At 40.9% G+C, this 24,112-nt stretch overlaps 1 protein-coding gene across 1 annotated transcript in view; it reads right to left on the bottom strand.

The window, feature by feature from the left end:
• Positions 1–649: 649 nt before the first annotated feature.
• Positions 650–24,112, bottom strand: part of LOC124145671 (serine/threonine-protein kinase 32B-like) — a 153,887-nt gene continuing 130,424 nt past the window's right edge. The window contains exons 4-11 of the mRNA XM_046515538.2: positions 17,100–17,137; positions 16,207–16,296; positions 13,163–13,266; positions 11,540–11,656; positions 10,504–10,629; positions 9,036–9,173; positions 8,019–8,086; positions 650–7,874 (exon numbers count right to left, since the gene is read on the bottom strand). Coding sequence (XP_046371494.2) covers positions 7,727–7,874; positions 8,019–8,086; positions 9,036–9,173; positions 10,504–10,629; positions 11,540–11,656; positions 13,163–13,266; positions 16,207–16,296; positions 17,100–17,137 — 829 coding nt within the window. The 3' untranslated portion in view covers positions 650–7,726. The remainder of the gene's footprint in view (positions 7,875–8,018; positions 8,087–9,035; positions 9,174–10,503; positions 10,630–11,539; positions 11,657–13,162; positions 13,267–16,206; positions 16,297–17,099; positions 17,138–24,112) is intronic.

Genomic DNA, 24,112 nt, shown 5'->3' with positions numbered 1-24,112 from the left:
GCAATCGTGTAACACTTGTTGCGGAACAAAATCATCATACTTAGCTACTTGTTGAGGAGTAAGGGAAATCATCCTTTACGTCATGTTACGGAGGATAACATGATGCGGTGCATTAGAAATACTACTTTAACTCTTGTGGACGTATAAAATCCAAACAATACTCAGCGTCATTTTTTAGGGAGCACGCAGATATTAAGAGTTAAAACGTCCCATTTGCCATGAGTGTAGTCAGTTGAATCTGGAATGAACCATCGTATACCCATAATGACTGTCACTTGTCATACATTGATCTAAACCTCTGCTTGCGTTCAAGGTGTTTTGGGTAGCTTTTTCCATCACATCCAATTTTGGGCTTTTTATTGTTTAAAATAGTCGTTTTCCATTTTTTCCGGTTTCTTAAAAGTATTCAATCAGTGTGATATAGGCATAAACAACATGTTCAACTTTTAATCGCATTGTCAACATACTCAGACCTATTGAAGCTTGTTGGTATACGTTCATGGGGTCGATCCGGGGTAGAATACTATTAGGTCTTCAGCAACCCATGCTTGCCGTACAAGGCGATTTTGCTTGTCATAAGAGGCGAATAACGGGATCAGGTGGCCATGCTCGCTGACTTGGTTGATGCATGTCATCGATCCCAAGTGCGTGGATCGATGCTCATGATATTAATCACTGGATTATCTGGCCCAGACACGATTATTTACAGACCGCCGTCATATAGCTGGAATATTGCTGAGTGCGGCGTTAAACAAACCAACCAACCAACATAAGGTGATCCTTCAATAATGACACTGAGTATATATCGAATGTTGCGAAGCAAATTAATACACATTGTACCACATTTGTCCGGTTTAAAGAAATAAAAAAAATTTTTACTTGTGTCGTTCAAATACTATTCTCATATTTATGAAGGTTATCAATGCTACCCAAAGACAAGTTTTATTCAACCAGATATGTAATAGGACGAATCGATCACATGCAAAAAGAACAAAAAACATGCAAGACACAGACACAATATTTGTGCATATAATTGGAGAATAACCATCGTATTAAAGATGTTGTAACTCTATGCAGCAACAAAATCTGCAGCCTTCCTCTAAACTAATGAGCTAAACTGAGGGGCGAAAGAAAGTATACCGAGATTATTTTTATGTAATTGAAAATTGAAACAACTGTTGTTCAAATTTGATTATGTCTATTTAACCATCACTCATGCCTGCAACAGTTAGTCTGTGGCTTGTTCATTTTGTGTAAATTTCAATGAAGATTGGGTACTAAATGAATTTGCAACCACATGACCCCTATCATGTTTGAAATGTTGAAAATTTGTGCCGAAAACAGCAAATCAGCCAACAGCAGTTGTGTATTTTATGGAATCTTTTTATTTCTAAAGCTTTAAATCAAAGTATATTTTCAAAAAATGAAACCATGTAGAAGGATTCTCTAACTGCTGACTTATCGCCAGTACAGTTCTTAACTTAAGATATTTTAAATTGAAAAAGAAACATTAAAATCAACAAAAAGGCACAGTTCCTTTTGCTTCTCAGATTATATTGATATTGTCCACTCTGATTTCTATGTTATAAACATGTAAAACCGGGCGATTTGAAAACTGTCTGGTTTCTACATACTCTAGTTTTAAATACTAGTATACATATTCTGCAAAACCGCGACCCCAGAGCTGGAAAAATAAAAATAGCTTAATGATGCTGAATAGATTAATTAGTCTTACAGTTGAAGCGGACCGAGCGACTAATGCATCTTGTTATTGACAAAAAATCACAGAAGTGTAGAGGGGATTTTCAAAAACTGATTCTAGAACATCGAAGGTATGATTGTATTTCTTGCACATAGGCAGCAGGCTCGTGACCGCCTTCTTCTCATCAGCTATTTGGGATGTTTACAAACCATGGCCAAGTGTTCATGTTAATGTTTAACGCTGGTGTTTGATATATAGTTGTGAGTATCAATGTTGTTTAACCACATAGGCAGCCATATTACAGCTTTATCACGGCTGCCTGTACATGACGGAGTCTGAACCCATCCCCCTGAGGTAAGGGGGTTAACTGACTTTATAAGTCCAGTTTACACCCTTGCCGGACTAGGCTGGAATTATGGAGTTATATTTTGGCTGGACTAACGAGTCTTTGCACAGTCCAATCAAAATCGCGTAATGAAATCGACATCCGGTTCGTAAACTGCCGTGCAGATTTCGGTCGATTGCAGGATTTGCAAAGCATATGTACAGTCAACATGTCGTCAACAGAAATTTTCCAAATCTTTTCATCAAGACGCTCACTTGATTTGATGCACGCGAGGTAAGACCCTTTCTATTACAATGTAGATCTTGATTATCGATCGGATCGTCTTGACTGGGCGCCGCCATTTTGTTTGAAGCAAATACAAGTGATATCTGATTGGTCAAAAGGAAGGATATAGAAGGGACAGTAATAGCCATTTGTGGCGCTACGATCGAGCCCAGAAATTCCAGTCTGGTTCGGCAAGGGTGGAGACTGGACTTATATAGTCAGTTATCGCCCTTGCCTCGGGAAGATGGTCTGAACTAGGCGAACTAGTGACTGATAGAAAGAGCAACAATCCAAGTCACTGGAACTGTCTCGAAACCTGGCAACTGGAGGCCCTTTTTAGTCGGCTCTTACGACAAACATGAGGTACTGGGAACCTTTTTGACATGGAATCCACACATGGTTTGATATATATGAATACACAAGCATATACACAATACAATTTGTCAATATATTGCCGACTAATTTAGGTGTAGGTTTCTTATTGTTAATGACATTCAATAAATAACAAACATAAATGGAGCTATGTTCAACAACTGGTGTGATTTGGCTCGAATCTATGGCATTGTTATGACTCTTTATCGTGGAAGGTGTGGTGGAAGGTGTGGCCGATGCTTCTCAATGCCTACACAACATACATGTGACGCGGCATCTTCCCAAGCAGTGTCGGTGCCTATTGTACGCTATACATGGTATAGAACGAAGGTTCAATGTTACATTCTTGACGGTGTACCGGATTCTGTCTTTGTTGTATTTGTTGTTTAACGCCGCACTCAACAATATTCAAGCCATATAACGGCGGTCTATGAAACCTTGAATCTGGACCAGACAATCTAGTCATGGGCATCATGGGCATCGATCTACGCAACTGGGACACGAGGACACGCATCAACCGAGTCAGCAAGCCTGACTTCCCGATCCCTGTTAATCGCCATTTACGACAAGCAAGGGTTGATGAAGACAAATTCTAACCCGAAACACGGAGTGTAGTGTATCCACACAACATACAATGGAAATGGCATAATCTTTGTTTCCACTTGTACATGTGTGTCTGAGTGCATGGTTTCCTGTCAGTCAGCAACTTGTACATGTGTGTCTGAGTGCATGGTTTCCGGTCTGTCAGCAACTTGTACATGTGTGTCTGAGTGCATGGTTTCCTGTCTGTCAGTCAACTTGTACATGTGTGTCTGAGTGCATGGTTTCCGGTCAGTCAGCAACTTGAACATGTGTGTCTGAGTGCATTATTTCCGGTCTGTCAGTCAATTTGTACATGTGTCTGAGTGCATGGTTTCCGGTCTGTCAGTCAACTTGTACATGTGTGTCTGAGTGCATGGTTTCCGTCCTCTCTGTCAACTTGTGGATGTGAGTCTGAGTGCATTATTTCCGGTCTGTCAGTCAACTTGTACATGTGTGTCTGAGTGCATGGTTTCCGTCCTCTCTGTCAACTTGTGGATGTGAGTCTGAGTGCATTATTTCCGGTCTGTCAGTCAAATTGTACATGTGTGTCTGAGTGCATGCTTTCCGGTCTGTCAGTCAACTTGTACATGTGTGTCTGAGTGCATGGTTTCCGGTCTTTCAGTCAACTTGTACATGTGTGTCTGAGTGCATGGTTTCCGGTCTTTCAGTCAACTTGTACATGTGTGTCTGAGTGCATGGTTTCCGTCCACTCTGTCAACTTGTACATGTGTGTCTGAGTGCATGGTTTCCGGTCTGTCAGTCAACTTGTACATGTGTGTCTGAGGGCATGCTTCGGTCTGTCAGTCAACTTGTACACAAATAAACGTTGACTTTTCATAGCAATCAATTTGGAAAATCGTTATATTTGGTTTCGTTAATGTTCCGCGAAGTTGTTTACATGTGCGCATGCTCTTCTTAGCTGGATATTGATGCAGTGGCAATCTCTGGGCAGAATACATTTGAATTATTTGTTTACCATCAACTATCAAACATTTCTCAACTCGTTGTCTCGAATTATCACGTTCTTCTTGATGAAGACAGGAACAAAATTTCGTTCGTACGTGTAGAAGATTAGAACGTTCTTTGTGTTAAACACTGTGACACAAGGGACATTCTAATCTTTGTGTTAAACACTAACACAAAGAACATTCTGATATTTTACATGCACCAAATGTTATTCCTGACTTCAACAAGACGAATGTGATAATTCGAGCCAAAACAAACTCGAAAAACAAGCATTATGACTTTTGAATAATCTATTTGTTTGTAAAGGTTTTAATATGTTTACGTGACATGAAACGTGAGTCTGGGAACACAAAGTGAATCAATCAGATTTACATTATAACACACAATCCGTTATAACCGTTAATAGAAACTATATACATTCCAAATAACTGTGACATTCATAAATATTTACAAAACGAATATACATTTGAATTATAACATATAAATATATATGTGTTAAATATACACAAGTTTAGAAATTAAACGTTTTGTAAGAGATTGGACATGACATGGCATCAAATTCAATGACACTACATCTCAAAACATACGTCCTCTTCATTGTGACATGGGAACGTTAGTCTTGAACAGTAATAATAAATGCGTCTCTGTAAAAATGCTGTCACATATCCTGATCTAAAATTTTCGCAGATGTATCACTTGAAATGATCAAGTATTTCCGCGTCTTGTATCTGCCGTTCGGTCGCTATATGGCTGAAATAATGCCGATGTGACGTTAAATTTTAACTCACTCACTATCTCCCGTTCCGCAAATAGTCAACACATTGCAGTTTGCAATGGACCTCGATCAGCCGCTCTTCCCACAGAACAGCCATACCACCGCGTGAGAACGCCGGAAATGGGCTTCACACAGTGTGACATTGCACGCATGTGGGGACCGAACTCGGATCTTAGTCGAAAGTAGGATACGCTGTAGCCACTTGGCTACGCCTACACAAGGGCTTTTCGGGGTCTCTTGCGCAAACAACTGAACACGTATCTGTTTGTTTGTCTGTTGTTGAACGCCGCACTCAGCAATATTCCAGCCATATGACGGCGGTCTGTCAATAATCGAGACTGGACCAAACAATCCAGTGATTGACATCATGAGCATCGATAAACGCATTTGGGATACGATGACATGCATCAACCAAGTCAGCGAGCCTGACCACCCGATCCCGTTAGTCGCCTCTTACGACCAGCACAGTATCCTCTTACGATCAGCATAGAACAGTATGGGGGCATGGGTGAGGTGCCCGTGGTGCCACTTGCCCCTCCCCGCGCCTTTTACGACCAGAGACTCTGCACACGCTTAAACACCGTGAGTTAGAGTAATGCTGCCGGCGTAATGTCACTGTAACAACCCGTTTTCTGTAACAAATCCAAATTTCTGTAACAAGATTTGCAGTTCTGCAAATTTTTATTTACTGCATATAGGAGATTGGCATTGGGATAGATTGCTCTGTGTTTTATCTCAAGATCTGTTTCTGTGCGTATGTGTCCATCCTCGATTATCACATGTATCAAATCTCTACTCTACTCAGATAAATACACTAGACTCCCTTTGACTTGACTGTCTCCTTCACAGCTTCCTTTGTGAAGTGACGTCACCATGTCGAAATCTCTTGTCAGTAACTTTTCACTGAATTCCCCTCGTACATGAATGCGATTTCATGGGAAGGCGATATAGCGTCCTGTCCTTGTTATTCGCATTGGACTCAAACCAAAGCTATAGCGAATGGGTCCGGGGTCTTAATCGTAACAGAATGGTGTTATAACACACTGGATAACCGAGGATGGTACGGGACTGGAAGAAGGGAATAGGATTTCCAAATACTAGGGTCAAACAAGCATTTGGGCATGCATACGTGGATATAACATAGAAAAAATGACACCCTCGAAGTCAAGGTCCGTCAACCCCGCGCAGTTCAAAACGGAGCAGCGCCTGGACCAACGTGTCTGGTCCGTGTTGGAACTAGTCCATTATTTCTGGTGCCCCTCAATGGGCACTGTCCCGTGTTTTTATAATGGGTTAACCTGAATACAACTGACAGAACGACAGAGCGTCGTGACATACAGACATACATTCAAAATCAAAATTATCGTTATACTTTTGAGAATGATTTAACTCATTTCTTGGGGCACGGGTGGCCCAGTCGTCTTATAGGCGCCGCAATTCGCTGTGTAGAGTTGCGTCCCCTGTGCACGCCAAGTGCCAAGGGTTTCATATTGCAGGCCCAAAGGCCCGAAGTACTGCATAAACAAAACATGATTGATGATTCGAATCCCGGTTCGTTCTTATTGTGTTTCTATGTTTGTCAGCACCATATCCGTGCTCGTGGTTTCACCAAAGTGGTAAACGTCTCAGAAATGCATCAGTTTGGTCTTTCATCCCACACTAAGCTGTCACTTGTGATATAACTGGAATATTGTTCAAAGCGGCGTTAAACCCTACCCACTCACTCACTCACTCACCATTAAAAAAGTAATATTGTTCAAATGCTTAGGGGTTCAACGGGTGATACACTCGATCCATCCCATTAATCCAAGGCAGTACACCAATAAAACATTGATTGGGTCTCATACTCCTCAGGGAGCTGAGAATGGAAATCGAGTGTACACTGATCCATTGATCATGGCTATAATAACGTAGTGCCAGGAACAAGGAAATGTACTTAGCTAAAGGTAGATATACTTATGGCAATTCTACAGCAACAGTGGCACCGATATTGCAATACTATCACAATAGTATGCTTAACTATCGAACTACTTTTCAGTTACAAAAAAGTTCTCGCTAGTCACCCCTTTAATTGGGATGAATATAGATATATTCCGTTTCAATTTGCATGAATCTTATAAGAGAGCAAAGTCAATTGTGAAGTCAATCATAACGGCGACATAACAAACAAGGGAAGTAACTCACGTTTGGCTCTACCAACAGTAACATAATAAAAAAAACAGATGATGATTACCATTTAATGAAAGAAACGAACGGCGACTAGAGAATCCATAAAACCACTCCCTGGACTCTTAGTCTTTGATCCAGCAATCATTCAATAGATTTGACTGCTCGACACATATGGCTACTTCAATCGGAATTCTCTGCCCTCGACAGCCTACCAGCAAACCTTGTGTGTGTGTCATTGCAATAGAGGTGCTTGCTGTTTTTGGTAACTCCTATCATTTCGCGAAATCTTCACAAGACATGTGCCGCATCCCATATGAAATTGGATCACGTGCTCCTATGTAAATCATATTATAAACAACAACAGAGCATGCGCATGTGCATTTTCATTCCTGGAATACAACCCACATATTGCAAATATTGACCTGATAGGGATGCTCTGGCTGCGTGATTGTTATATTTCTCCAAAACTGTTATTGCCTACATAATATAAGTGAGAAAACTCAGCCAAATATTATAACACAAATACACCCCTGTGTAGTGAGGATGGATATCAAGACGGCTCGGTGGTTTCTGCTTCTATCGTCTGCTTCTCCGGCTCGTCCGAAACTGTCGTCTGCTTCACTGGCTCGTCCGATTCTGTCGTCTCCTTCTCCGATTCCAGGTCTGCTAGCTTCTTCCTTTCTTGTTCCTCGAGACTTCTGAAATACAAATGAAAGTAACAACGTTAAAGTTGGATTGCACACATCAGGTTTACGTCTTGATCATGAACGTATCATTAATATCTCAAGCACGGTCATGAATTGTACTGTCGACGGAAACGTATCGGAGGAGCTTATACTCACTTCTCCCTGTTGTAAGGTGTAAAGTTTTTTCCTATACTCTTCAGGTAGATCTGCAGCTCGTCCATTTCCTGAAACAGCAAAGTAGTAAACGTATCCCAATTTAGCTTATTTCATGAGAATTTAGATAAGTAAATTTGATTATAAATCGTCCTGTAACCCTATCCCTGTCCTTGGCAAAAAGGTACACCGACCACCGCTCCTACGCCTAACCCAATAGCGGCCGGTTGACCAATTGACAGACCACCGTCCCAAGATAATCGCGGCCCCTGTTTTGGGCCCTATCACACCTAACCCAATCTCTACGCCGACCACATCTACACCTCTTTCAGGTACCACACAACAACTACTGTCCCCATTCATTAACCTTATGTTATTCCTGCTAATGTCGTATCCCGGGTCTCGTATCAATGACACACGTTCCCCAACATCAGACTGTCCCTAGTCGAACCCATGTCTACCCCTTACGCATTTATCAATTATGCTGATAAGCAAATTTCTTAGGTCTAGACACAAAATCTCCCCCCAACTGTGTGAACGCGGGTGCTATCAGTTGCGGAGGACGTGCTTACCCTTTACGCGAACACTGGTGTCATCACTGATTTTCAGTGATCCATTCATACAATGTTCATCCCTAGTTTGCCCTTTCCGCTCAATTGAATCTGTTTCGGCGGATAATCGAGACTGGTTAGTCTCTGGCGTTGACTTTCTATATGTAATCAATACCTTTTCTGCCCCTGACCCTTCATCCACCCCGGGTGTTTCAGCCCTACGCCCCTAATAATCCCTTTTTTCATCCTCATTCTATCGGCTAAGGGTCATTCTGAGTTCAGGCGCCATACTGTTAAACAACTACGTAACGTTGGATTTTCTGGTCTTGCCGCCGTGAGATGACAACAATATTGTGGACAACGTAATCCCAAGTTCTCATTGGACTTGTCTCAATCCAGAGTCTATATGGTCTCTGTTTTTAGTCTAAATGGACCTGGGCAGCAAGATTGGTCACCACTCGCTCCCTACCTCTGTTGACGACTGGGACATCATTTCCCCCTTCCTGGAGTTTTGTTTGGCGAGTCTCTTCTTCTTCTTATGAAGTGGTTTCGTCTCTATGATCATCTCCTCCAGTTCGTACGTTGGGTCACAGTTGAGGTGATCCTTCTGGAAACACAACCACGCGCCTCGTTGTACACCAACGATACAATAGGACCCCAATAATCCTGAATATGCCTAAAGTCAGTTTAGACCCGTTTAGTGGACTAAATAAGTATGGATGCTGCAATGATACAAAAGTAAGATACAACATTTGCACAAGACAACAAGTTGGCACGGCTATATATGCAATCAACACAATGAAGCTATCTTCACAATATGCATTCGCTGATGAGAGTTGTCTCCCTTAGATGCTGTGGCGAGTTGTTGGTTCAAATCCTTAAACCATCCTTTTTTTCATCCTTATTCTACCAGCTAAAGGTCATTCTGAGTTTCGCCAAATTGGTAAACAACTACCATCTGCGTAACGTTGGGTTTTCTAACCTTGTCGGCGTGAGATGACAACAATATTGTGGACAAGGTAATCCCAAATTCACATTGGACTTGTGTCAATCAAGAGATCATATGGTCTCTGTCCAGTCTAAATGGACCTTGGCCAGCATTGGCGGGGATCCAGACTGGAACTATTTTCATGCACATGACTATCCCATGAAACAGCACGACCAGGCAGCAGCCGTGAACTTAATAAAACTGTTTCCATTTGTTTCCATCTTCAAATCAAGATGTATGCTTAAGTAATGCGACCTTATATGGCGGGGTCTCGCGTCACACGGTTTACAGTGAATGCATGCAATATCACAATGCCACTGCTGCCCGAGCATTCGTCACCACTCGCCCTTTTCCGTAACATGCAAGACTCGTCCCCCTATCGATGAATGTTATGTGCGAAAATACGACAAACCAATCAGAATATGTGTATGATTTCAAGTTCTTCGTCAAAGAATCCCTCAGAAATAATTTTTGATTTTACATATGTCTTGCATCTAAAATATACCCAAGACACAGTTAAAGGTGTTCAATCATACTGTATAATTTCGCATGTCCTGATGTGCTTTAAATTCGCTTTTGAAATATATATAATCAATGGGGAAATATATGTGAACCATAACACAACAAGTTGACAATTGTTTTAGGTATGCCCGTTTGTGCTAAGACGGAACCCGGTCGCAAAAATGGCCATGAGAGGGACACGAGTCGCTATGAGAGGGACACGAGTTGGTCACGAATGCTGCCCGAGGTAGTATGTAAGGGCCGAAACCTGTCGAGCAGACCCGAGTGCCCAACTCAGTCAATTACATAAATAAGCGGATCCAGATCCCTTTTCATTTTAAAACAGTAAAATGTTTTATGTTGTAGGCAGAAAAATTATCTGAGACAGGATTTTGATATTTTGGATCCCTCCCTTTTTAAAATGCTGGACCCGCCCTTGAAGACTCACAGAAGGCACAAAAACAGGTTTGACTTCTTTCCTGAGCACGCTATCCAAGTCGGTGTCCGCCATGAATGGATGTCTCTTGAAGCCAGCTAGTGTAGACAGCCTCTGGACCGGGTCCACCTCCAGTAACTGAAAGCAAGCAGTAGGAGAGAAGTGAAGGAAACAACCCGGGGTTCCACGTGGGGAGGGTTGGGTACACCTGTGGTGGTCAGTTGACATTTGGACATAAGTAATGAAAACAAAAAACTCAAGTTGGATGTAAGTACAGTAAACTACGTTTATAACGAACACGCTTATAACGAACTGGGTTTTTTTTGTCCCGGCCATTTGCTGTTTATATGCTGTATATATGTTTATAACGAACTACGGTTATAACGAACTAAAATTTGTGGTCCCTTTGAGTTCGTTATAACCGTAGTTTACTGTATTGTTATTGGGTTCTAAGGTTATATGGCTATATGCCCAGGGATGTTATTAGAAGGGAAGGACGTGTATTGTTTGGTAGATTCTTGTATTGTAAGGGGTGGTGTTCGGAAGTACAGTAATACATTTTTGTTTGTTCCTAAATTGTTTGTTTCTAAATTGTTTGGTGCTATAGTGAGGGGTGTCGTTAGGAAGAAAGGTAGGTAGTTGCTTGGTGTTTGGTCGTATGGTGAGGGGTTGTAGTGTATATTGCTATGGTTTATTCAAGCTGAGTACAGATTGTGTAAAAGACTATGCGAAAAATCCTACCCGAACGGGCGTATTTATATGCCGCTTCAATGTAGTATTCCTTCCCTTAAACAAGATTTGTCTCCCTTATCCCGTTGACATGACATCAATGCAAATGGTGATTCATATCGATATCCATGCATTCAGTTGTAACAAACAAAAGTCAAAAACGTTATTATTTATACATACATTTTCAAACGAATTTGTCACAAAACATTCTTTCTTTTACTTATTTGGTATTACTGAACTTTGGTATGGTATTTCATTGGTTGATTCTGTTAACGGGGACTGCTTAAAGGCTTCGGAGAGCCTCTAACACGCCACTGACCTGTCGGAGGAGATCCTTCATGCCGTTATCACAGAGCGACGGGTAGTGCACCTTGGTGTTATGAAACAGTGCCTTCACCTCTGTCAGGGTGGTGGAACCGTGGATCTCGTACGGCCTCTGGCGACACGAAGGGAACAGTGTAAGGCCTAGTTATGACCCCTTCGAGTCAATATAAATGACACTATAAACAATTAAAAAACATAATATGCATTTTCATATGACGAACCACTTCCTTATTTCTTTCCCGTACTTGCGTGTTTGGACATCATTATCGAGTAGAGATACATAGCTAATATGAGTGAAGAAGGCAGGTTGTAGATTGGGGTAGGAAGTTCCCTTGTTCTACCCCGTGGAGTTTCACTACATCACATACTGTTTATAGTCCTAAACGAGGACTGTTGGTGACAAAGTGTGTGACCAGTCTGATGGTAGGCCATCTTTCCCGACTGGGAGTACTGGTTTGCATGGTCCAGACCATTTATAGATCGCATTGACATAACTGTAGTATTGCTGGTTGATATACCTAGAGCATTCCTCGTTGATATAACTGTAGTATTGCTGGTTGATATAACTGTAGTATTGCTGGTTGATATAACTGTAGTGTTGCTGGTTGATATAACTGTAGTATTGCTGGTTGATATAACTGTAGTAATGTTCATTGATATAACTGTAGTATTGCTGGTTGATATACCTGTAGTATTGATATACCTCCATGTATAGCATTCCTCGTTGACATAACTGTAGTATTGCTGGTTGATATAACTGTAGTGTTGTTGGTTGATATAACTGTAGTATTGCTGATTGATATAACTGTAGTAATGTTCATTGATATAACTGTAGTATTGCTGGTTGATATAACTGTAGTGTTGCTGGTTGATATAACTGTAGTATTGCTGGTTGATATAACTGTAGTAATGTTCATTGATATAACTGTAGTATTGCTGGTTGATATAACTGAAGTATTGATATACCCTCTAGCATTCCTCTTTGATATAACTGTAGTATTGCTGGTTGATATATCTGTGGTATTGTTCATTGATATAACTATAGTATTACTGATTGATATACCTGTAGTATTACTGATTGATAAAACGGTAGTATTGTTCATTGATATAACTGTAGTATTGATCATTGATATAACTGTAGTATTGCTGATTGATAAAACTGTAGTATTGTTCATTGATATAACTGTTGTATTGTTCATTGATATAACTGTAGCATTGATCATTGATATAACTGTAGTATTGCTGATTGAGAAAACTGTAGTATTGCTGATTGATAAAACTGAAGGATTGTTCATAGATATAACTGTTGTGTTGCTGATTGAGATAACTGTAGTATTGTTTATTGATATAACTGTAGTATTGCTGATTGCGATAACTGTAGTATTGCTGATTGAGATAACTGTAGTATTGCTGATTGATAGAACTTATGTATTGTTCATTGACATAACTGTATTATTGATCAGTGGGATAACTGTAGCATTGCTGATGGAGAAAACTGTAGTATTGTTGATTGATATAAATGTAGTATTGTTCATTGATATAACTGTAGTATTGTTCATTGAGATTGAATACAATATTCACTCATCACATTTTTCTAAGAGAACAAGTATACTCTCACCCTTCCTTTGAGCAATTCAAACGCTGACACTCCCATGGACCACCAATCTACCGGGTACCCATATCCACGGCTTTCCTCCAAGGAACAGGCGAACACCTCTGGGGCTAAAAACATAACAACACACCTGTATGTTCAGTGCAGGTGACTTGGGAAGTGTTTACTTACTTACTTACCTTACTCAGTATTGTGTCCGCCAAGCCTATAACTCACCCCTCGCAGAGATACACTACAGTTTAGTGTGTACATGTGAAAGAGTGGACAAATACTGATATTCTAGTATTGCGGAAAAGTTCAATATTATCAACAGTGAAACCTGGTCAAAACGAAATCCCCGTATTCCTGATAGACTACTGGAAGTAGCGTAACTATGGTAACCTCTTGATATAATGAAGGCGGATACATTGAATATTCCACCCTGACTTTGGGAAATACTCGATTCTGATTGGCCAACAATTTATGTCACCACGCGTTAACACTGACTGGTTCCCGTTCCTTCCTGCTACAGACTGGAAAGGGGGAAAGCTACAGTGCCGAGAGGAAGCGAGAACAAGTGTTGCTCCCAAAGAACCAAGACTGCGAAGGACTATTTATAAGAAATCAGCAAATTTTTCACGATTTCTTAAGGCGATATGTATGTCCTGAAAAGAGACCCATAGAAAGCCTCATTGCGAGAAGTAAGCTATTGCATGTAAACTATCAATTGTCTAAATGTGAGGGTTCCGCTTCTAACAGGAATCCAATTATATCACGGCGTGTCTCAGCTTAATGTGGGGGGAGCAGGACCATGATGCTGACAAACCTAGAAACATAAATGGGGCGATTCGAACCCCAAATCATAGATTTTTGGAGAGCCCAAGGGACGCAACTCTGCACAGCCAACTGCGACGGCTCAGACGACTGGGGCCACCCGTACCCTCTCACAGTGATAAGTCTTACATGTAAGTCTTACATGTAAGTCTTACAATATAACTATGGTCCAGAGGATCAACACGGCGCAAAGACACTTTGTAGCATATCTACCTATTGATGCAAGTACCTATACTGTCATAAAGCGCACATGTGTAACCCAGAAGATAAAACAAATTGTAATTTGCATGTGGTACCTTCAGAATCAGACCGCCTCCGTGGTCTAGAGGTAGAGCGTCCGCCCGGAGAGCGGAAGGTCCGGGGTTCGATCCCCGGCCGCGTCAAAACCAAAAGACGTTTAAAGATGGTACTTGTTGTTACCCTGTCTGGCGCTCGGCATTAAGGGGCTAACACAAGGACTGGTCGGCTCGGAGTCAGTATACTGTGTCTGAGTGGGGTATTCATGTTAAACTGCGGCATGGTATCTCAGTGAGCTAGCACTATAAATCGGCATCAGTCCGGACTAATACAAGCAACCACACAAACACACACACGTACATGCACGTCGCTATATAAGTGCAATAATCTTTGACGCGACGTTAAACCCCATTTCACCTCACCTCACCTCACCTTCAGAATCAGGAATGTGAATATGGCACATTTCATTTTAAATATTTATACAGAGCCTGTTTTGCACAGTCTTATATGTTTACATGGCCAGAACGCAGGAGGGAGTCTGCTTTTGGTTGTTGTTTTGTTTTTGTTTAAGTGACTCAACGGACGTTGAACACAAAGACAATTCTATGATCCTGCGGTTATTGGCACCTCTGGATAAAAAACCCATTCATAGACAGCGTTTTCTATAGAATGTTTGTGTGTAAAAACGTCAACGCCAGAGAACAACCAGGGACCCGTTTCACAAACCGATCGCAGCGCTACGACCACCTTAACGCCTATACTATAACATAGACTTACGATCGACTTAGAGCTACGATCTCTTTGTGAAACGGGCCCCAGTCCCGGTTATCCGCCAAAACAAGCCCCACTGGGAGCAAAAGGCGAATCAGCGGTGAAAAGCATATGCACCGAAAATCAATGATGACACTAAAGGGAGCATAAAGAAACACAACAGTTAATGCACGGTATTCCGCACCGTTTCCTCTTTGGATTGTTAACATATTTTTTCACAGACGGACGCTGCAAAATAAATTTAGGGACACATTTCCATCGAAAAGTAAACCAAAAAATGAATGAGCACTGACTGTTTTAAAAATGAAGCACGAATTAAATTTACATCGTATTCAAATAACGTTAGTAATGCGGTCAAATGTTTTTAATGCTTTGCTTTGGAATAACCATCGTTCCTGTTAGTGCTGCAGTGACCCAGTGGTGATTCCAGGGTCAAATAGGCACCAAGTAATCTGTTTGTCGTAGCTGGTAACGTAAACGAACATGTGTTCATGCTTGCATTCGGCACCATTCGCATGTTTCCGTTACCTACAACCTACATTCGGCTTGTCCCGGAATGGGACGAGTTGGTCACGAATGGTCATGCTGGGTGAAGTGGCTGATTTAGTGTCATCGTACCCCGACGGCGTGGGGCAATGCTCATGACGTCAGCCACAGGTCCAGATTCGACTTAACTGCCGGGGGAGAATATACAGTAACCTCATTACTGTTTTCATCAGGTAATGGTTTGATAACGTTTGTAATTTTTGGTCAAATCCAATTTTCAAATGTATACTTTCTTTTGCCCTGCAGTGTATTTACTGGCACTGATACAGCTAGAATAGTGCTGACTGCGGTGTTAAACAACATTCGTTCACTCACGCGCCCAGATCATTTGTAACAGTGGCGATGTACAGTTTCACGCCTCAGCTGAACAAATAAGCTGATTAATTTTTATCAGTTCGAATCCCTGAATCGCTACAAGTATGATCCCTAGTCAGCACATGGTCCGTGGCGTGGTATTCACTTATATTTGTCGCTTGTATTCACCATAATGAAGGTTTGAGATCTGTGTCCATTTGAGATTTTGAAATATTGTTCAAAACGCCAATCACTCGCAATACACACTTACAGGCTACGTAACCAAGCCATATCGATGTATTTTGAAATTGACGCCATTAAGCGGTAAACTTTACAAACGAAATAAGGTTCCACGACTCATCGCATAGTTCCATCTCATTGTCACATACCCATATACGGCTTGGTTCCCGACATAGATGTAGCTAGTTCTCCCGTGGCAAGTGTGGTGGCAATATTGAAGTCCGTTATATGAGCGTGACCTGTGAACATGAATAAATATCATCAATCCAGAGACTTAGAAATTAGATATTACAACCTGATCAAATTTAAAGATTAGTGATTTTTTATGCACACTGATGGCAAAAGCAAACAGGTTGGTATATAATAGTTCTCTGGCACATCTCTGGCACAGGCTTAAGATATATCTATACAATTCGTGATGCATTGATGAACGGATCAAAGGTCTTGTCGCTTTCGCATGAAACAAGAAACATGGCAGCATTAAAAACACATTGTAGTATCGTGATCGCGTAAACGGTAAATTGCATTTATGAATGATAGGACTTAATGAGAAATTTGGTTTTAGTTTCAATCGTCTTAAATCATAATAACGCGGACAAAAAGACAAAAAGGAAAAAGAAACTTATTTCAATTTCGCCGAGGTCGACAAGCTCTTTGTTTCTTTCGCTCAGGCGGTATGTTACAATTCCGACCAGTTTAAATTGTAAATTATGAGAACTGCATTTAATGTATTTTGAATACAAAAATATATTCATAGTTCAAGTCACAACATTTTAGAAAAAAGCTAGTTATAGTAAGACATTTTGGAACTTGTAAATAGATCAGTGTATCAATCCGGAAGAAAATGGCCCTTAGGACATAGAAACACAGAAAAAAAACTTGCTTGTCACATGTCTGAAATACCCTCGGGTAACCAAATCCTCATTAAAACGGAAACTTATTTGACCTTGTTCATCGTAAAGACGTATGTCAACAGTTTGGGGGATATGATTCTTGCATCTGAAGAAAAAGCAACCAATACTGTTTTGAAAGAGGAACTTACCCTCTTCGTCCAGTAAGATGTTGTCAGGTTTAATGTCTCTGAAAATAATACAATAATATTTTAGCAATGTAATCAGATATATAGTTAGACATACACGAATCAGAGCGAACTGGTGACCTAGTCGGCTAAAACGGCCGCAGTCAGCAATACTCCAGCTATACCTGTAAACAATCTAGTAAACCAATGAGTGATAGCATTAACAACGATCCGTCATCAGGGCACGATGACACAGTCAGGTAAATCACACAGCTTAATAGCCTGATCTTCATTTAGTCGGCTGTAACATGAGGTATTTGGGACCTATTCCACTATTTGAACCCGTATGTGGTTATCATAGGCACCGGACCAATGAATCATAAAGACGTACAAATGTCCCTTTGAGTTGATGTTCTCAGCCCCGTGGGGATTCCGGGTTTGAATTGGTCCAATCAGTGAGTGAGTATGGTTTTACGCCGCTTTTAGCAATATTCTAGCAATATCACAGCGGGGGACACCAGAAATGGGCTTCACACATTGTACCCATGTCGGGAATCGAACCCGGGTCTCCGGCGTGACGAGCGAAGGCTTTAACCACTAGGCTACCCGACCGCCCCATAGGTCCAAGCAACTAATGCTGGTTGTAAGAGGTGCTTAAAATATCGATCACTGGATTGTCTGGTTCAGACATTATTATTTTCAGGATTCCGTTATAAAACTGGAATATGGATTAGTGCCGCGTGAAACAACAATCAGACAAACAAAATATGCCCTCAACGGCAATGTTTAGAAGGTGCGCTGGAGTATCCTTGTGGCTAAAGCGTTCGGTGGTCACATCGAATTCCCGGGTTCGATTCCCCACATGGGTACAATGTGTGGAACCTATTTTTGGTGTCCTCCGATGTGGTATTGCTGGAATATTTCTACAAGCGGCGTTAAACAACACTCATTTGCATTCTCGTCTTGAAGGCCTCGGCATACTCAATAATGAATACAAATGCTGAGATATCTTAGTGCCATGTTAAATATATGTTAAAAAATGGGAGTAACAGCCGTACAAAAGCCGTGGTGCTAAGATCCCTTTGTGTAAGAGAACCCCGGTATAAAATACTAAGACGGTCTTATCAGTTGAGTTCCGCTGGCTCATATCGTCGTAGCCCTTACATAGCCGTACAATAGCCGCAGCGCACAGCTCCCTTTGTGCAAGAACACCCTGGTATTTAATACTAAGACGATCGTTATCAGTTGAGTTCCGCTGGTTCAAATACTGCCCAACTAGCCGACTGATGCAATAACGCCCTTGGCTTTCTTTCTACTGCTGATTACATACTTGTCGAGGTTCTGAGGTGTAGTTCAGAGAGGCTGTCGTACTGCAAACATTTCGACTGGGTCAGAAGGGAAGTGTAAAATGTATTGACAGCTCTTTCTAAGTGCTTTATTTGATCAGTCGACTCAATCTGACCAGGATAACAGATTTAGCATTGATCAGATCTTGTGTCTGAAGAACGAGTCACGGACGCTGTAGTCGACTGTTACTGTCTTGGAGATGGGGATCAGTTCTGATGTCGCCATGTGGAGCTGGGTTTGTAGTTCAGATGTCACATGGAGCTGGGTTGTAGTTCAGATGTCAAGTGGTCATGGGTTGTGGTTCAGATGTCAAGTACAGTTGGGCTGTAGTTCAGATGTCACGTGGAGCTGGGTTTGTAGTTCAGATGTCATGTGGTCATGGGTTGTGGTTCAGATGTCAAGTACAGTTGGGCTGTAGTTCAGATGTCACGTGGAGCTGGGTTTGTAGTTCAGATGTCAAGTGGTCATGGGTTGTGGTTCAGATGTCAAGTACAGTTGGGCTGTAGTTCAGATGTCACGTGGAGCTGGGTTTGTAGTTCAGATGTCACGTGGTCATGGGTTGTGGTTCAGATGTCAAGTGGTCATGGGTTGTGGTTCAGATGTCACGTGGTGATTGGTTGTATCAGATGTCACGTGGGCCTGAGTTTGTGCTTCAGATGTCACGTGGTGCTGGGTTGTGGTTCAGATGTCGCGTGGAGCTGTATTGCAGGTCAGATGTTGCCATGTGAAGCTGGCTTGTAGTTCATGTCGTCACGGCGAGCTGGATCTGTAGATGCTCAACGTCTCTGCAAATAGCTCTAAGAATGCTAGTACAGCTCGCGGCCAACATGTTCTACATTGTCGGTGCACCACGGAGCGACCCAAGTAAGCTGTAATTAAAGAATGACCAACGAGACACAAGGTCTGCGGAATTTTTGTCCGGAGTGATTGGGTTGAGTAATCCTCTATCCTTCGGAGACATTCATTTAAGAGAAACACAGATAGTAATTCCGAGTTGTGAGTATTTTTGTCGATATATTAAAAAAAAAAAAAAAAATATTGAAGAAAAATGATGAAATGTCTACCCTACAAGGTAAGTGCATTGACGTTTACCTGTTGTTTAGATGCCGTTACGTGATACAATGGTGACGTGGTGAATAATGGATGGCGTTGTATCGTACTGCTCGGAAATAGCAAATTGACGTCATATCGCTTCAACTGACCAATCAGCTTTAAGAATCGGTAAAATGCACACATAGTTTTCAAATATCGGAAAGTGTTAACCTCATGGGCTAATTATATCGAGGGTACTCGGCTAATCGTGTCAAATATGATGTTTATCGCATCCAGTGACCTGACAAGTAGCACCAATCGATGAGAAATACATGTTATTTGACAAGGAAAGCCATCATTGGGTTTGTTTTCATAGTGATCTTAGTCTGAAAATCAAAGTGTCACCGAGGAAGACTGAAAGTAGTTCATTGTATATTTCTTTCGGTACAAAAACAAAAAAACAGCGTTATCACTGTCCCCCGTCATGGGGCACATTAGAATTGTTTGTTCATATAATAATGAGTATAAACTATAAAAAGAGTCCTAAAAAGCCTCAAGAAGAGATAGGCACTTGGGCTGCTTTATGTCATCAGAAAACATGATAAAAAGTAAAATTAATACACACAAAAGGCCCCATTGCTGAAAAAAATAACTCAGTCTTGATAAGTATGTCTTAGATAAGCTAACTTCAGTAGCTTCTGAGAAAACCATTGCAAACACTATGCACCAAGCAAAATAGCATTAGTCAAGGTCCATAACTCTGTAAAGAGATATTTTACGGGACCAATTTTCGAACTCAGTCTTGACATGTATCTCTGAGATAAACATGCATACTTTCATTCGTGTAAATTCAGTTTCTGAGAAAACTTTGTCCCCATTCCACGCAGTATGTACTACTTGAAAAGCACGGGCCATAACTCATTAAAATATGAATTTATGACACCAATTTTAAAACTCATTTGAGATCATGACCAGTAACATAGTGTGAAAACCGATGAGGAAGGAAACATGATAACTGTTGAACTCTCTACAGACAAGTACAAACTAGATATCATTAACATCTACGTCCCGAACACCGAATATCCACTTTTGTTTGAAAAATCTCGATATACTGTTCCGTTCACTTAATAATAATTAAATGTTCGTTGTGTTCATTGAAATTCCTGCATTCTGATTAGCTGAATTGGTCACGTGTTATTGCATTCATTTCCCAATGAATGTAAAAAATTAAACCACGCCCACCGATGCGCACTACTTTTATAACTGTGAAATGTGAAAATCCCAATTTTACAGTCGAGGGAATGCCCTTTCTGCTCACGTGTATCGTCATGCACAGGACATTTAGCGACTTTCATGCATATTCATTGTCCAAACTACCCTTTGAAACCGAAGGCCAAGAATGAATGAAACAGCAAACGTGCAGGCTCGCTCGTCTGTTATTTCCCCGCTCGCCTCGGTTCAACTTTCATGTCTTCGGGTTTCATTTCTAACAAGCATTTCCCCAACTGTGTTTTACCGTAATCAGGGAAGTAATGTCTGAATCTGGCGGTAACTGACCAGGTTATTTAAAAAAAATTCTCCCGGACATATGTCTTCCGGTTCATTACAGTCTGACTGTTGCAGTTCTTTTAGCCTCTTGCCTTAATTGACAGGTCCATTGAACAATCAACATTTTGATCCTACTCTCCGTTGACTGGCTACTGACTGTGTAGGCGTGTCAAGGTATGTGCATAAATTAAACGATTGTCTGATTCATGTCAAGCCACAGGATGTATTCCTACACCTGGAATGTTTATCAATCTCGTCATTTTTGTCTGTTTTGATATATACAACTGTTTTAGGTTAAACAAGTATTTGTCACAGAGTGACGAAATATCCCCCGCCTGTACACCATAGTACCAAATATGAAGACAATCCAGCGATTAGTTCTTGAGATATTGTGGCAACACCGTTTTCCAACTCCAAAAACAGATTTGCCTGCTGTGACCTTGAAAATGGGGTCAAGGTCACCAAATCTGACAGGTGTATGCGGTGTCTGTATATACACTATAGTTCCAAATATGAAGACAATCCAGCGATTAGTTCTTGAGATATCGCGGCAACACCGTTTTCTAACTCCAAAAGCAGATTTGCCTGCTGTGACCTTGACAATGGGGTCAAGGTCACCAAAACCGACTGGTGTCTGCGGTGTCTGTATATACACCATAGTTCCAAATATGAAGACAATCCAGTGTTTAGTTCTTGAGATATCGCGGCAACACCGTTTTCCAACTCCAAAAGCAGATTTGCCTGCTGTGACCTTGAAAATGGGATCAAGGTCACCAAAACCGACTGGTGTCTGCGGAGTCTGTATATACACCATAGTTCCAAATATGAAGACAATCCAGTGTTTAGTTCTTGAGATATCGCGGCAACACCGTTTTCCAACTCTAAAAGCAGATTTGTCTGCTGTGACCTTGAAAATGGGATCAAGGTCACCAAAACCGACTGGTGTCTGCGGAGTCTGTATATACACCATAGTTCCAAATATGAAGACAATCCAGTGTTTAGTTCTTGAGATATCGCGGCAACAAACAGGTGGGACGTACGGACGGACGTACGGACGGATGGACGGACGGTCGTGAATACTATATCCCCCGCTTCGCGCTTTCGCGCGGCGGGGGATAACTATTGTAGATAAAACATGTTTTACGTTGTCGAATTTAATTATAAGCATTGAATGTGTATTTCTTTCGGTTCATTGAGGTATGAATCGAAAATCCAATGTGCAAACTTTTGTAAGAATCCGCTACACAGTCAATCCTTAAGTTATCATGTAGTAGTTCGTGGCGATTGGAATGTAGTACAAGTCTATGCTATAGATACCTACAACTGTAAGAACACAAATCATCCGAAGTCAAGAGAGAGAAACATAAAGCTTCAGGACGAACAGGATTTAATTGAGCCGTGGAGAAATCGAAACCTTTTTGAAAGACGATACACCTGGCGACAACCAAATCCCTTAAAACAATCTCGTTTGGATTCTTTTCTAGTTTCTCACAATACCCTTCCACCCATCACGGAAACTATAATTGAACCTAGATTTAAATCACAACACACATCCATATCTATCATTTTCAACTTTTGCAACATGGGAAAGGCGTCTGGAAATTTAATAACTCTCTTTTGAGGGACACAAAATATGTGGAACTAATTAAAAATGTAATTTCCAGGACAAAAGAACAACATAAAACTCACAACAATTTACGGAATTCAATATTGATAACCAATTATTCTTCTAGACGCTGATTTTAATGTTAAGAGGAGAAACGATAAAATATTCATCATATAAGAAAACAACAAGAAAACAACGAGAAAAAGTGATATCAGAAAAGATAAAAAAACCTGAGGAACTCCCAGCTGTGACAAACGACCTTTGCACAAAAACAGAATTACTTAATGAAATAAATAAAATGCAAAAAGACTTGGAAGATATTATTAAAATTAAAACACAAGGTCTCATTGTACGATCCAAAGCAACCTGGATAGAAAAAAGGGTAAAACGAAGAAAATTCTTTCTTTGACTCGAGTCAAGAAACTCTTTAAATAAATCAATTACCAGAATAATGAATAGCATTGGCACAATACTTGATTCACAGGAAAAAGACTTCGAAAAGGCCTTCGATACAGTTGATTGGACATTTATTGATAAAACATTATGCTTCTTAAATTTTGAACATTCTATTCGAAGATTGATCTCTATATTTTACAAAGGAATTCAATCAAATGTATCAGTCAATGGTTATGGATCAGATATATTTAGTATCTTCAGATGATATCGCCAAGGAGATCCGATTTCACCCTATCTATTCATTTTGTGTGCTGAAATACTAGGAATAATGATCAGAAATAATGCAGATATAAAAGGCATGCATTTCGGTAATGTTGAATTCCCCATACAACAGTTTGAGAAGATACAATTTGTATATTAGATGGAACTGAAGGCTGCCTACACGCAGCACGGCGAGTACTTGATTTGTGTGCACGTATCTCTGGGCTAAAAGTAAACATTAATAAGACACGGGATATTTGGAAAGACTGAAGCTCACATGTCCACAGTGGAAACTAAACTGGTCTCAAGGTCCATCTGACCTCCTAGGAATATCCTATTGTCTTGAGTCAGAAGAAATGATTGATTTGAAATATAAAGAGCCTTTTAGAAATTGTGTCAATTTGGTCCTTGGCAGAAATATAATTTTGGAATCTCTTGCCCAAACTGAACCAAGTGTTTGTAGCTCCGCCAAACACACACACACACACACACACACACACACACACACACACACACACACACACACACACACACACACACGTGCATGCACGTCGCTATGTAAGTGCAATAATCTTGAATGCAACGTTAAACCCCATTTCACCTTTCATGTCGCGTTGTCCGTGGTCCAGTGAGCACACACACACACACACACACACACACACACACACACACACACACACACACACACACACACACACACACACACACACACACAAATACATGTAGCCTCTGTGACACACACATAGAAACGACTGAAAGTTTGTTTTTGGCATTGCAGCTAGTAAAAATGTTCTGGACAGCACTGGAACTTTGGCTAAATATCAAAGGAAAAGGAAAGATCACAAAA

The sequence above is a fragment of the Haliotis rufescens genome, unplaced genomic scaffold, assembly GCF_023055435.1.
Source record: "Haliotis rufescens isolate VD_foot unplaced genomic scaffold, xgHalRufe1.0.p SCAF_12, whole genome shotgun sequence".
In the NCBI taxonomy this organism is placed as follows: Eukaryota; Metazoa; Mollusca; class Gastropoda; order Lepetellida; family Haliotidae; genus Haliotis; species Haliotis rufescens.
This window is presented reverse-complemented; position numbering and strand designations above follow the sequence as displayed.